At 41.8% G+C, this 16,056-nt stretch overlaps 1 protein-coding gene across 1 annotated transcript in view; it reads right to left on the minus strand.

Annotated features, from left to right (window-relative positions):
* vwa8 (von Willebrand factor A domain containing 8) overlaps positions 1 to 16,056 on the minus strand; it is a 116,745-nt gene that overhangs the window by 93,364 nt on the left and 7,325 nt on the right. The window contains exons 5-7 of the mRNA XM_028591338.1: positions 3,871 to 4,038; positions 2,728 to 2,892; positions 1,132 to 1,181 (exon numbers count right to left, since the gene is read on the minus strand). Of these exons, the coding sequence (XP_028447139.1) occupies positions 1,132 to 1,181; positions 2,728 to 2,892; positions 3,871 to 4,038 (383 nt within the window). The remainder of the gene's footprint in view (positions 1 to 1,131; positions 1,182 to 2,727; positions 2,893 to 3,870; positions 4,039 to 16,056) is intronic.

Consider the following 16,056-nt stretch of genomic DNA (forward strand, 5'->3'; position numbering starts at 1 on the left):
AGAAAGCAGGAGAAATCCAAGAGCAAAAGGACTTACGAGCGCACAGAAGCAGCCTGCGTGCGAGGAGAAGAGCTGAAGCTTCGAGCAGGAAATCTGTCTAAGCAACGATATATATTTGAGTCCAAGCGTACAGTTGGAGAGGAAGGAGAGCAGAAGCGGAGCAAATCTAAGCACGAGCAGAGGCTCTGTGAGTGTGAGAGAGCAGCGTTTTTGAAATCAGTGAGAAATTTGAATAAAGATAGGAATGAAACAAGCTTCTTTTTTATTTTGCTTTTGAGAGCCGGACTGGCTACTCGTGCATGTACGTAAGTAGTCTCGCATTGCCGGACCTTACTCCACAGTGCTACAGAGGAGGGTCTGGCTAGTCCACACAGCATTCTGGGATTAAGATTGATTCACACTGTATATCTATACTCATATATATATATTATTTTTTTTATATATGTAGATAGTGTCTTTTTGCACTACTTATTTTATTTCATGTTGTTATATTTCTTTATTTTAGCACAAAGGAGTTGCTTTTAATCTCGTTGTACATGTGTATAGTAATAACATCTTCTGATGGGAGAAAAACGTTGGTTTATTGGCATTTCTTTAAACCAATCACAATCGTCTTGGGCGGCGATAAGCCCCAGACGGAGCAACGGTGCCTCTGCAAAATAGCTTTGGGAAGGAACTTGTTTTGGTGGAACATGTGTACGTTCACAAGTAGTTTTAGTCGTGCAACAGAATTCAGAAACTCCTATTGGACTGATAGTCTAGCTAGCTGTCTGGATTTACCCTGCAGAGATCTGAGGAGCAGTTAACCATAGTCCTCAGAAATCCACCGGAGGTTAAAATGCCAACACCAAGGGAAATGAGGGACATCCGGCGGAATTTGGCAGCACCAGAACAATCCCGGAAGTGAAATGTTGTCGATATAGACTAGTAAATAAGTGCCTTGTGCGTCAGTATCAGACCCCAAAGGCCATGATAAACCGTTGGTATTTGACAAGTCGACCTGTGAGAGCCATGTGGTGGCAATCCCATCCCACTTTAAATCAGTGTTTTGAGTACAGCTCCTTCAAATGAAAGGAGAACTCACAAGTCACCCAAGCCATTTAGCTTCAGTAATTGTTACTTTTAATTTACCTTTCTGCAGCAATGTTTGGTCCGACGGTGTACAACAGCTCCAACTGGTCCTGAAAAGAAAACAATATCAAGATGAGAATAGCTGCAGGGCAGTAGACTGAGGGGATTTTTGATGGAAACGCATGTTTTGCATCGTTTGGCCAAGACACACTTTTTTTGAAACCTGTACCCAGGGTGAAACAAAATTCGAAAACGCCGCCCTTGCGTCTTCATTTGGACGAAGCAAAGCCGCATACTTGCGTATCGATGATGTCATCGCCACACCCCTCGACCTCTAGCCTTCCACCTCTTACCACGCGACGACGTCTCATAACAACAACAACAACAGCGGACTACGTGCTTGTGTTCCTGCTGGAGAACATATTGAGCCTATTAGGGTTACTGGGGCAAAATAGTATGTAAAACAGGCTTCTTCTTGGTTTGGTTTCTTCTTCTACTGTCTGTTTGTATACAGCGCACAAGCTTTTATGCGCACGCTCCATCTCTTCTTCTCTGTTTTTGGTGAATTTCTGTAGCAGGAACAGTGCCACCTATAGGCCTGGAATATGAAGTAACGTGTTGAGCCATTTACAAATGGATCCGTTTGGACTCTAATATTCCTGAAACGATGCCAGGGAAGACAGGGGGAAAATAAGACCGTTTTGGTACGTGTGAACGTGGCCTTAGATCTTCTATCTTTGTGCGGAGGCTCTACGCAGAGCTTTCGCCGTAGCCTATGTACGTGGCCTGATGTTTATACTTGTGCGCTGGTGTGTGTGTGTGTGTGTGGGGGGAGTGTGTGATAGAGCGAGGGAGAAGTGAGAGTGATGGCGATTATCTTCAGAGTGAGTAGCGACTCTAGAGTCGTAGTGAGAGAACCAAAGGGTCTCCCCTGTTCTTTCTGACCACGGTGGGAGATCTGGAGCAGGAGAAGTTAACCCTCTCCTTGATTTCATGTTGTTTATGGAGAAGGAGAACCAGGAAATGAGTCGGGGGGGAAATGCAACGCTGCCAAGCCACGGCCGAGCGACGTGTAGTTACATTTTTCGAGAGGTGCACGTCGGGCTACGGCGTAGGGTCCCTGCGCCGTCGATTCTACGCACAGCTATAAAAAGGCCTTTAGGGGCACCAGCTCAAGCTCAAAGATTTATCGCTGAAAACTGTTTTCTGAGAAGGCAGAAACACTGAGTGGCGGTCTAACAAAGGATGCGGCTACAATCTGAAAATGAGAGAAGCATCGTATATGGGGGAAATGTTAATTAAATGTATTTGACACAAGGAAATAACAGACAAAAGCCTAATTTATCACAAGCTACAAAATAAAGATACAGTTCACTCACATTACAAAACATTGTAGAATCACACTAAAACACAACATTCAGCAAGTAATATGTCTTTTCAATATTACTTCTCATTTCCATTGGATGATTGTTTTCTTTTTTTTTTTTAGGGGGGGGGGACCTATTCTTCGGTAGTTCCAACGAAAGTTTGTTCAGGATAATGAAAACAGGGACACTGGGGAGAACGAGTGAGATGATCAAAGTCCTTTTCTCTCATTATTGAGACAGTTTGGCGGTGGGAAATGTTGTTATATAATCAGTTCATTCCTGGACTGACCTTGAATGGTAGGTAATAGACGTCCCTGGCCTGAAAGCGGGAGCGGAGAGGAGGATCCAACGGGTTGCCCTTGTACTTGGGGACGGGAAGGCCAAGAGCGATGACCCGGAAGTCCTCACTCACACGGACAATCTTCCAGCTGTCCAGCTCCTCTTTGGTGTGCTCCTGAGACGCAACAAGGTATGAAACACTCCAATCCTCTTCTACAGTCTGGAACTTTTCATTCATTTTAACCATTTTATCCTAAATGCAATTTTTATGCAAAAGGCTGCAGGCACACAGCTTCACTTAAGAGGTACAGACGCCCAATGTCACACTGTATTTATGGCGACAGCTCCCCCCCAACCGCCACCCCCTGCTAAACACAAAAGTAGCACCGTAGGTGTAGTGTGAGATATTCACTGCTCAAGTGTGAAGATTCAGATAGATATGGCTCCATAAACGACAGCCATGATGGTGAAAACATTTTTTTTTTCTTAAATGTAAACGATGATACATCGGATAACAGCCAGGTGGCCTTCACCCACTTAATCCTTTTATCCACATTATTGATGATTATTTATCACAAATCTCATTGTGCAAATATTTTGTGAAAGCACCAATTGTCAACCCTACAATATCGCCGCAATATCCATATTGAGGCATTTGGTCAAAAATATCGTGATTAGAGCCCGACCGATAAAGGATTTTTAAGGCCGATATCGATACAAATATTTAACTTTTAAAAATCCGATATATCGGCCGATATACATTTGAAAAAAAATCCAGAAACGCGTAACAAAACATAAACAGATTTCCCTAACATAAGTTATTTGTAGTTACTTATGAGTCCTCACTAAAATAATATGATAATGCAGTTTAAAAATAAACGTGTTTGTTTTATTGTCACAACAGAACAGAGGAACATCAAAATATGTTAAAGTTCTGATAAATAAAATGTATAAAAATACAAACTTAAGATATGAAACTTATAGGGTTAAACACGAGTTGTAGAGCGCCCGCTGGTGGACAAACTATGCAACGCCTAGTTGCCCCTGCAGGTTGTTTCACTTGTGTGTGTGTGTGTGTGTGTGTGTGTGTGTGTGTGTGTGTGTGTGTGTGTGTGTGTGTGTGTGTGTGTGTAGGCGAGTGAGCGTCTCTGACCTGCAGCAGCTTGTCGTATCGCTGATATGACATCAGGAAGCGTCCGTCCTCCAGCTGCATCTCCCTGTTCTCCAGCAGGTTGTTGAGGACAGGCAGAACGTTTCTCTCGGCCTTCTCCAGCCCCTCCAGGACCAGGACTCGGCCTTGCGTTGCTGCCCTGACTGCACACTGGGGGGGGCAAACACAGAAGACGTTGAGACTAATCAGTAAACTCAATCAATACTCCAGAACAGGGTACCCCCAGGATTCTCCAAGTTCAATTTGCCAACTGCACGGCCAAATAACGGGAAATCAGAATGTATTTTAAGCCAGAGAAAAGTATTTACCAAGTAGCATTGCCTAAGCACTTGTGAAGTGTGTTTGTACTGAATTAAATAGTTGTCGCATTTGGAGCTCTTATGCTATGAAATTAACCCTCCTGTTGTCCTCGAGTTTCTATACCAAATTTTCAAAAGAAATAACGTGGATGGCTCCCTACAACGCTCTTCTTTTTATTCAATTATATAGCATTTGAAAAAAGTGACAAAAATGTCAGAAAAAGCTTCAAAAACATGGGGGGAAAAAAAACACAAAAAGGTCAAAAGGTGCATAAAAAGACGAAAAATTTGGATAAAGTGACAAAAACTTTGTTGGAAAAGCGACAAAAGTGACGAAAAAGTTGACGAAAACGTTGAAATTTTTACCCCAAAAAACTAAAAGTTGCATGGTCGACAGGAAGACAACACAAGGGTTAAAAATACCAAAGTAAATTTCAATGTTACCCACACAGTTACAGCATTCACTTTATCCTACGAAAGGACAAGAACAAATGTAAGACCTATTGTAAGAGATATTAAATTTGAAACTTTAATACCTTCAACACCCCGCGGGTACCTTTCGCTACAATTACCGATGCAGAGGAAGATGTTGGTTAATTCAAGGCTAAACCCTAACCATTGCCATCAGTTTAACCTCAGGCCAAATCTGCTGTTCCACTGTCCAACACGACCTCTGACCCTGTTCAAATGTTAACAGCGCATTTGCACAAAGAGTAATCTGACTGTGCATCAGTTCTTACTGCTCTAATGACAGAGTGAGCTCGCCATAAAGCCTTTCCTGAGGATGTCCTCAGCTTATTGTGTACAGAACATCCTCCAAACTACTCCAAACCAAACTTCAAAACAGTCTTGGTTGTTTGAGGAAGGCCTGTATGTGGGATAAAAAAAATAAAACCTTAGTTCTACTTGGTTTAGTTTCAAAAGCATGTGTGTGTGTACAAGATTCCTTTGACATTTTTATGCACCACATAAAAATGAAACACATCCACTGGTTGATAATAAAGTCAGTGCAAGACAGAACTTTAAAATTCTAAGATCATAAATAAAAGCGTTTAACACAGGTTGGGTGGGGGGCGGTGGGGGGGGGGGGGGGGACTCGAGTTGCACAACTTGACTCAAGTCCGATCCAAGTCGCCAATTTGACCCATCTGATTGGTAGAGTGCTAACCCGGAAACGGGGAGCTGGATGAGCGTGACTAGAGTCTCTCAAAATCGGACGAAAATCTTTTAAACTGACCTTTGTTGATCTCAAATGAAGACAGATTCAGCAACTGCACGGCCTATTTCTCTCTTAAAATGTTTTCAGAAACACGTTTCAGTGAACTGTTTTAGTCCAATATGAGATCGTATTCTGAACGAGCCGCCACGACAGTCTGGCTTTGAATTTTCGGAGAAACCAGACCCACGTGACGCGTTCGTCCAATCAGCTGCCGGTTTTAATTTTCGGGCAACAATACAGATTAGCGCCGCCTGCTGTTATGGAGACGTATTACATCTAGTCTCTTTGGTGTGTTCCGAGGCACTTTTTTGACCAACTCGAGGAGACTGATCAGTCCGACTGGCTTTTAATGCCGATGGTTGACAATTGGCTCTGTGTGTCTGGGCCTTTACATTGATTTTTTATTGACATTCAAGTTTCTAACACATTTCAATATCAAACCCCCTCCCCTCCACCCTCCAGCAGGTTGTTAATACATACACAGACAGAGCATGCCTATCTCAACAAAAGATCTTTTAATTTAGATATCAACTGCTCCCATGTTAAAATTGTATGCAGCTGAGCATCATTTATTCTTGCTGACGACAATTCTAGGTAAGAAATATCCAAAAAACGACCGGAGCCAGTGAACCCAAGAGATATCATGAGATTTCCAGCGCTGAACTACTATCTTCTTAGCTGCAGTTAAGCCTGCTAGCCAAACTTTACGAGTTTTCTCCGGAAGACCAAAATGGGAATCATCGTTTAAGAGATGCACAGCAGGATCCATTGGGAACTGAACCCCTGTTAAAATCGGCAATAGTACCGATCACCTCCCTCCTGGACATTCCCACATAACATGCATAAAGGAGCCGGTGGTTCCCTGGGGGCAGAATGGCCTTTACATTGATAAATGACTTGACTTTGACTTGGTATTCAAGACTTAAGTATGACTTTGACTTGAGACAGACGACTTGAAAGGACTTGACTTTTTATTAATGTAATAGCCAGGCCGTATTCTTTTTTTCAAGTTATGGATATTAAAAGGCAAGCCCGCGATGGGCAGTGGTGGTTAGACGTGAGAAGAAACCACCGCTGCCTATCGTGGGCCAGTCTCCGCGGAGCTCAGCTAGCTTGATGTAGACCTAGCACCTTAATTGGATATATGTCTCTGTAATGAAGTTTTTGCTGCAACAGTTTTGTTGCAATACTGAAATTAAAACAAGCCTTTTCATGACGAAATGTCAAATGTCTTTTAAAACTGATTATGAATATAAAAACTGGGGTAGATCTAAACCTTTTGTATGACTTGACTTGCGACTTGCTTGACTTATAGCAGGGACTCGACTTGACTTGCCTGATTCTCACCACAGTGACTTGAGACTTGCTTGCGACTTGAAGGTTAAGACTTGAGACTTGCTGGTGACTTGCACATGTGTGACTTACTGCCAGCTCTGGCATTTAATAAATAAACTAAGATTACACTGAAATATGCATTCATTAAATAAACTCGGATTATGCTAAAAAGAAAAAAAAACTCTTTAACAGCCTAGTAGTGCGCGTACATGAATAGGTTTGTGTGTAGACGCACATTTCTGCAGAAATCAAAAAAGCACCTCTGACGTCAAGAGGCAGGAAACTTGAGCTGTCTGGGTGCGCCGCAGAGCAAGTGGCCATATAATTAGGTTAACATGTAAATGCGTGGCAGGTTGTGTGGGGAGCAGAGCCATGGAACTTTAGCCAGATGCTCTATATTTAACTCTAGTTCCATTTTCGGCACCAAAGCTATAATCAGATAATTGTTCAAAAATGTAAGTGACGCAGGAGGGCGAGAGGGACAAGGAAGAACAGACGGGCCTTGTTCTCGGCCTGAAATACTAAAACATCCCACCAGATAGTGAGAAGCTTTGAGCAAACACACTACTGTACTGTATTTAACATGCATTTCTCCTTCCATAATGCCCTGTGTGTCCTTGTTATAATAATACCTTTATTTGTATTGCACCTTGGAAAAAAACAACAGTTTTGCCAGAAGAAACATCCAAATCAATACACAAACTGTATAACACGCCATTGTTATAGTGAAAATAGAAGATGGGACACCTTTTAAAGGACAAATAAATGAAACGAAATTAGCAGATGATAGGGTAAAAGGATGATAAATAGAAGCAAGAGCCAAAAATGCTTCTGCACCCATGCACCTTATTTAAAAATGATTAATTCTAACAACAACTTTTGTAAGACTGAAATATTTAATTTTTTCAGATACAATTTTTGCTTTCACGCATCTGTCTTTTATGCCTGACATCAGCAGTGGGATGTTCTCCTGTGCTGGCAGGTCTCTGTCCAAAAAAACCTTGCATTACATTTGAGTAAGTTTAGTTTTGAATCTGCTGCAGTCACACATCTCTTATGGTTAAGCACATGCCCATATAATAATAATAATAATAATAATAACTTGGACTTATTGGAATTATTATTATTAATTCTTATTATTAATTATTGCAATGGACAGGGATGGGGCTGAGCGGACGTGGAGTGGTAGACTGTTCCAGAGTGTGGGAGCATTGGCAGAGAAAGCCCTGTCCCCAAAAGTCCACAACCTGGTGCGGGAGGGTGTCCAGCAGGTCCTTGTCAGAGGATCACAGGGAACATGACTGAGTGTAGGGGTGGAGGAGATCTGCGAGGTATTGTGGTGAGAGATTGGTAGGTGAGCAGGAGGATCTTGTAGGTGATGCGTGCCTTGACTGGCAACCAGTGGAGCTGTTGGAGGATGGGAGTGATATGCTGCTAGGGCTTGGTGTGGGTTAGGACCCTGGCAGCAGAGTTCTGGATACACTGGAGTCTGCTAAGGGCCTATGTAGAGGTTTACTCCTCAACGAAGCTGCCACAGGTTCAACTCCAACCTGTGACCCTTTGTTGTATTGTCATTCCCCTTCTCTCTCCCCTTTCATGTCTTCAGCTGTCCTATATAAATAATGGCCTAAAATACCCCCCCCAAAAAAAAGAACTGTAGTGTTCCATTTACGTGGCCCAAATACCTGGTTATTAGTGCTAATTTCACAACAACCTGTTCCTATTTTTTTTTTTTTACCAGATTTATGTTAATTCAGCATTAACCGTGCCAGTGACACTCTTCTTTACCTGCAGTTCTTGCATATCTATTAACATAATAACTTTTATCAAAGAACTTTTTGGTTTTTGTTTAAGAAGCCATTTCAGTTCAAATGCAGCTTTAGTGTAGGTGGAAATCTTTTTATTACTGTAACAGTGTCTTCTTTGCAGTGTGGGTTCGAGGTAAGCGAGCTTACATTACAGACTGCTAAGTGGAGAGAGGTGACTGGAGATGTCTAAAATACAACAAGCATGTGATTACATCCATGTGACTCCATCCTTCATATAAACGTGGAGGGGGTGGATGGATGCTGGGCTGAATGAGGAAAGCAAAAAAAGAAAGAAAGAGAGCAAAGAGAGAGAGTGAAGTGGGATGGGAGGGGGAGGACAAGAGTAAGGACAGGGACCGACATGCTAAGTCGGAATTTAGGGCTCCAAATCAGCACAGGGCCCCGAGGAATACTTGGATGTTCTAGTTAACACACAGACACACACCTCCTACCATGGCAAACTATTCTCAAAGAGAAAAGCTGGCTAATTTGCACCCACGCGTCTTCACGTGTCAGGTACTGTAAATGTGTACATGTATGCTCACCAATTGCACCCACATAGCAAAAAAAAAAAAAAAAAAATCCAATACATACTCATAAACCAGCACATGCCAACTCACAGACACACCCTGCCACCTTTCGTTGGATGGCACACGGTTCCCTGATATTTGAGGAAGACCGAAAATAAGCAATCCCTTCACACCTATCAGTACCGCCAATAACGCCGTCTCTATTCATGAGCTGTTTCCGTGGAAACAGTGGACACCATGTTTTCATTTTGTTGAGAAGGTGGGAGGCGATGGCTGATCCTCAGGGAGTTGAAGCAGCTGGCTAGCTTTCCTTGTTGCAGGAAACAGAAAATGTATCAACCATCCTGGGTAGCTACCCCACTGTGTTGTGAGTGGATAAGGACGAGTGGACAGAAAGGAAACAATTCAATACTTCAAGAGCATTTTGGAAACAAGGTTATGCGATTGTCCATATATGGCCACCCTGAGGGCCCTATTTTCCTCATGTGCTAAAGCAGAAGGTGATGCAACTTCATGGCACTACTGTAACTCACTTGGGTGTCATTGGGGGGGCTGCTAAAGTGTGCGGTCCACGTATGGCTTTGTTTTGGTTTAAAAACAAATATCTTTTGCTACGTTTAAAACCCTTGTGTGGTAAAAACAAAACAAGGGTTAATACAGCACCTTAGTGCTTGTTTGTACAGCATTTTGGTCAGCTTGAACTGTGTTTAAATGTGCTCTAGAAACAAACTTTACTTACTTACTTTACAAGAGACAGGGTTTAGAGAGCAATTCTCAACAAAATAAACGGAAGTACATAACCCTTGTGTGGTCCTTCGGGTCCCGGTGACCCGAAGGACCACACAAGGGTTAAACCTCTCATTCCCCCTGCTCTGGCGTTTCCGAGGCCCCAGACCGGAGAAATTTGAAATCTGCTGGGTTGTGTTGCAGTCTCAATGGCCGCGTTGCAGTCTCAATGGCCGCAAGCGGAGATCTTTGGCAACGCCGACACTGACTCCAACGTTCCGCCGCCTGATTGGGTCACGGCGTCTCGTTCTCTGAGACTAAGCTACTAACGTTTAGCCTGGTTGACACCAGACCCTTCTCAGTTGTAGCTGAGAGTGGGTCTGGGGAAGCTTCATTCACAGCCCATTTCCAAAGGGGGCGTCACCAACGGACGGCACTCAAATGCGTCTGGGCGCAATTGGATAGTCCTTCAACCAATCAGACCAACGATCCGGGTGATGTAGCAGCGACAGCGGCATCAACAGGTTGCTGCGCTTCGGTGGCCGGCATGTTGAACGTAAACAAAAAGCTGCTCGCCGTCGCTGCGCTATCGTCATCGTGTAAAGCCCGCCTCAGCGGTTGTTATTGGTGCCTCGAATTGGAAAAATTGGAAATGGGCTTGAATGGGCCCAGACGGACTTGCAGAGCAAATCACAAATTTGCCGGAAGTTCGTCAAGGGTTTTCCCAGGCTAACTAACGTTACCATGGCAACTACCAGCAACGGGCGGAGTCTCCATGCTGCCTCCTGTTGACCCCCGCATGGGCATGCCCGGTTTATGATAACATTGATGTGATATTTTGGTTTGGGCGCGTTAGTTGAAACGCATATTAGTTCTTCTACTGGAGCTACAAACGCTTGTGTGCACGGAGATCGGTCACAAATTATTTCTGTACCGTATATGGCAACTGAACCGATGATGGATGTGTGTTATTATTGCTCCCCAGATCAGTATATAGTGAATTAACTACAGGGCTCAACAGTGACCGCCCATTTTTTGAAACCACGTTCCAGCCAATCACCGACAAGATGGTTGGGGGAGGCGGTGGGGGTTAGTGCGCAGGGGGGCAGGCAGCTAGCGAATCTAGGAGAGATGCCTACGATTTGAGAAAAAAATTAAATTGCGCTGAAACCATAATTGAAGTTGCATTGTTGAAAATTGGAACTGTATGACAATCTCTGTAAGCATATAAAGAGAATTTAAAAGTAAGACTAGTGGGACCGGCCCGTTCGGCTTATACACGGTCCCATACTAGCGCCCTAAAACCTTGTATTTTATCTGCTTATTAAAGTTTTAATTGTTTTTCACTGATCTTTAATGTAAAGCACTTTGAATTGCCCTGTTGCTGAAATATGTTACACAAATAAAGCTGCCTTGCCTTTGACAATGTCAAAGCTCGTGGTCAGTATACCTTGGATGGTTTGGACCAGGGGTGTCAAAGGCACCGGCAAAATTGACAAAAACCTTTGAAAAAGCGACAAAAACTAGCCTGATCAAAGTCTGCGAGGGGCCGGATTTGCCCCGCGGGCCTTCAATTCAATTCAATTTTATTTATAGTATCAAATCATAACAAGAGTTATCTCAAGACACTTTACAGATAGAGTAGGTCTACTCCATCCACACTCTATAATTTACTAAGACCCAACAATTCCAGTAATTCCCCCAAGAGCAAGCATTTAGTGAGCATTGAGTTTGACACGTGGTTTAAACTTTATGGCTAATAGTCTAAATCCTTATGGCTAAAATAATGGGATTTTCACTTCCAGAACCACACTGTTGAGCTCTATAGGATTGGTTTCGGGTTTGAATGAACATCTGAACAGTGTTGAGTATACCATTTATAGGCCCTGCTTGATTATGAGGTCACATCAACAATGCAGCCCTCTGGAGTAAGGTAAGCTGTTGTAATGACTCATGAAAATAATTATGTGTATACTTGCATATTTTTATTGTGTGCGGGCAGTGCATTTTAGTTTTTTTATTTATTCTACTTATTTTATTGCTTTTTATCTTTTATATTGGGTATCTCATCTTTTTATTGTGCTTTTATTGTGTTATCTATTTATTCTGTTTTATCTTTTTGGGCAGCACTTTGGAAACCTTGTGTTTGTTAAAATCGTGCTATATAAATAAAGTGGATTGGATTGGATTGCATAGTAAACTGGGCAACTGTAAAATATATGCTGCTGTAACAAAAGCTACATTGGCTTCTCAAGGTACTCTTCACAAAAGGTGTCAATGGATGGAAAACCCAGCTGCAGCTAATGACATGACGAATCTTTGTCTCCCTCTGGCTCTCTTCTAATTCCCTGTCATCTCTCAACTGTCGCTGTCCAATAAAGGCAAGCCTGATTTATGTCAGGTAAGCTGTTAAGCAAGCATTGCCGAGAGTCAACACTGTTGCATATCTTTGTTTAGTGTGAGACACACCTAATCAAACGTTCCCCTGTTATTGATCGCAGCTGTGCGTGACACCTGGGCATCGCCTGCTCGGTGTAGAAAAGCAGAACCAAAGTTCTCCCGCTTCTAGTCTTCGATCGAAAAAGAGTGTCGCTGGGAATTCTGGCACTGGCTCTGTAAGTTTGACTGCAGCGCTGCGACTCCAAATGGTTCTTCAGATTTGACGTAGTCGCCACCAGCACAGAGTGTACAACCAACCTTAATATTGCCGTCTTTAGCTGACACAAACTCTAAATAGTGACTGGATTTCCAGCTAGAAACCGCGCATCTCTCTCCTCCCTCCATTGTTGTTTACGTTTGTGTCGCTGCGTGGTACACGTGACCTGTCCTCATGCTGAAAACGTGACTTGTCGCATACGTGACTTCACTCCCCGAGCCGCAAGAAGAAAGCAAAAATATATATTTTTACTAAGGAAAATGACAAATAGTAACGCACAGTGACTTGGATAAATAACTTTCATCTGATTACTGGTTTGGAAATAGCAACGCGTTAGACTACACGTTACTGAAAAAAGTGCTCAGATTAGAGTAACGTGTTATTAGTAACGCGTTATGTGGCCTCACTGCAAGTAGCTATATGTTCCAATCAATGATCCAGGCAGCACATTCTCGTCTCCCTCCTTGATTTTACAGTCGAATGGTGGCTAGAACGGCTCCGGGTCAAACGTCAATATGGAATGGATTAATCTGCGTTATTTTTTTTAACGCGTTATTTTTTCTCAGATTAATTAATCAAAATTAAGGCGTTATTTTGACAGCCCTAATATATATATATATATATATATATTTCTTGAAGCTGCACTTTCATATGGCTCTTTGTAGTTTTGTTTATTTAAAACTAAAATACTTACAATTACTACTTGTTTGTCTGGAGTTTGCACCTTCAGGGTTGAAAGCACTTAATTGGAAGTCGCTTTGGATAAAAGCGTCAGCTAAATGACATGTAGTGTAATATTATATATCTATGTATTTATTTGTTCCATTTTTGTTTTACAAAGTTAGGTTTTCCACACAGTGAGGCATACAGCGGATTCATTCAACACTGATATCGGATCGGTACTGGGTATCGGCCAGTACCCAATGCCCAGGTATTGTATCGGGTCTGAAAAAGTCGGATCAGGTGTATTCCTAGTAAAGACATGTTATTCTCAAACATGCTAGAATGGAGCAAGAATTCATTCATGCAAGAATTGGTATGCAGTTTGGAACTGGGACACTGCTAATCATTCAAAAAGCAATCCCATGTGCAGATCAAATTGAATTGGTAGTACAAATTAAAACTGCTAATTTGTGGGCTACCACTGTAATTTATATAAAAAAATTTTTTAAAAAAAACACACCATGATGCAATCATGCAAGATGTAATCTAGGTATGCATTTGTAGGCAGTGTGTCTAATTATGCGGCGCCTACAACATGACACCACATCCCACTAAATATGTATGTATATGGAAAACACATACCGTACCGGTCATACTGCTTCAGATTACCAAGTCAATCATTTGATTACTCAGTCTCAAAAAATGATGTACTGTAGGCAGAATTAAAAGATTGATGGTGTCCATTACCTTTTGTTAAAAATATAAAAAAATAAATAGAAGCACTGTTCTGATCACAGACAATTTTATGTAATTATTTTATGTAAAAAGATATTTACATAAATGGTAATACAGGCAATCATAAACAAACATAAAAGGGATTTGTGTTTTTTCTGGATGGGTCTATGTGGGTACATCTTTACACACAAGCATAGGTTTTATCAAAAGTGCAGTGTCAGTTCTTTTCCCTTACGGAACCCTGCCATTCATTTGAGTAAAAGGAAATATCACTATGAGTCACACAACTATCAAATTAGAAATAATCAGCTCGAGCCAAACAAAACTGCCCCATCAGCAGGGAGGTGGCCCTAATGCTTAATCTGCACTGGCACATAAATTGGCCCCTTTACTTTCTATTAAATCATGAAACCACGGCAGCAGTGCAGTGCAGGGTAGACACAAGAATACACAGTACAGGTACACACGTCTTTTTTTCAGTCAGCAGCAGAGTATTCTTCCTTCGGTAACACTTTATCCTATTATTATTTCATGTATATTGTATGTATGTATATTGTATCCTAGTATTTCATGTATATTCTGTGCTCTGTAACTGATATTTTGCTGCAGTAACACTGTAATTTCCCATTTTTGGGATTAATATCTATCTATCTATCTATCTATCTATCTATCTATCTATCTATCTATCTATCTACTTAAAGGTATCTACATAAGAGTGACATGACATGACTGTTTATAATGTTTATGACCCGTTCATGACAGTGTCATGTCACTCTTATGTAGCTACCTTCAAGTAAACTGTAACCCTTCCTTCTCAAGCACCAGAGACGCATTGAAATCTTTAGAGCTGCAAAGCTTAATCGATTCGTTGTCAACTATTAAATTAACGGGCAACTATTTTTTCGATTACAATTAAAACTTTTCTGAATCCAGCTTCATAAATGTGAATATGTTTCTAGTTCCTTCTCTCCTCTGTGACAGTAAACTGAATATCTTTGAGTTGTGGACAAAACGAGACATTTGAGGACGTCATCGTGGGCTTTGGGAGACACTGATCGACATCTTTCACCAATTTTAACACAAATAATCGAGATAATTGCTGTTGCAGCCCTAGATATCTTTACATATATTACCCATGAGTTTTCCTGTTCCAGAAGACACCGTGTGTTTGTGAGTAAGGTCTAATGTGCGGAGAATAAAAACACGGAAAACCTTCACCCCTGTTTCCATGGAGTTTATGTTTGAACGGTTATGCAACTGATTTATTTTTTACACAGACGAAATGTGCTAATTAGCCGTGGATAATGACACGACTGAGTAAATGTTAATGATCACAGCTTATCATCATTTGTCAGTGCTGGCTCCTTGAAGCCCGATGATGATGTCAGGGTTTAATGATCAGGCTTAGGTGGATTTTGCTTCTTTTTTGTTTCTCCATAATTGTTTTTCTCGAATGGAGAGCAGAAAGTTCTCCTTAGAGAAAGCCAGCCAGGGTAATGAGGAACTGCTGTTCACCATTGTTGCTTGACTTACAAAGTGAAAAGAGTGTGTACGTTTGCATAAAGCTTGATCGGTCAAAAAGTGACATGGAAATGGAAGAATGGAACTTTACTGTAGTGATGAGTTTATTATATATAAAACAAATATATATATATATATATATATATATATATATATATATAAAAAACGAAAAGCTGCTTGTATAAAGTCTAAGGGCCCTATTTGGCACCCAGCACAGTGCAAAGCCCGATGCAAGTGTCTTTGCTAGTGTAAGACCGACCCAGTTGTCAGTTTCCCGTCCAGCGCCTATGTCGTTTAAATAGCAAATGCACCTGTGCCCATCTTTGCGCCCATGGGCGTGCTGGTCTTACAGGGAGGTGTGTTCAGGTGCATTCTGGGCATATTGCTAGCTTGAGGCAACGGGAAGTGATCGTGCCATTGACCAACAAAAACCTGGTCTAAAGCACGCGCACACTATGCTTGTTACACACACACAGTGACGCACAGCAGCACACAAACATGCAAAAGATTACAAATAAAAATATTAGGGTGCAAATCCACCACCATAATAGTAATGTGCCGAGGTCCAAACGCGCCTAGCTTTTAAAGGGAATGGGAGATGATCTCGGATTGGTTTATTGCATTTTACGCCCAAAACACACCTCTGATTAATGAAGACACTAAGTACAACCCTTTT

Source organism: Perca flavescens, chromosome 11, assembly GCF_004354835.1.
Source record: "Perca flavescens isolate YP-PL-M2 chromosome 11, PFLA_1.0, whole genome shotgun sequence".
NCBI lineage: Eukaryota > Metazoa > Chordata > Actinopteri > Perciformes > Percidae > Perca > Perca flavescens.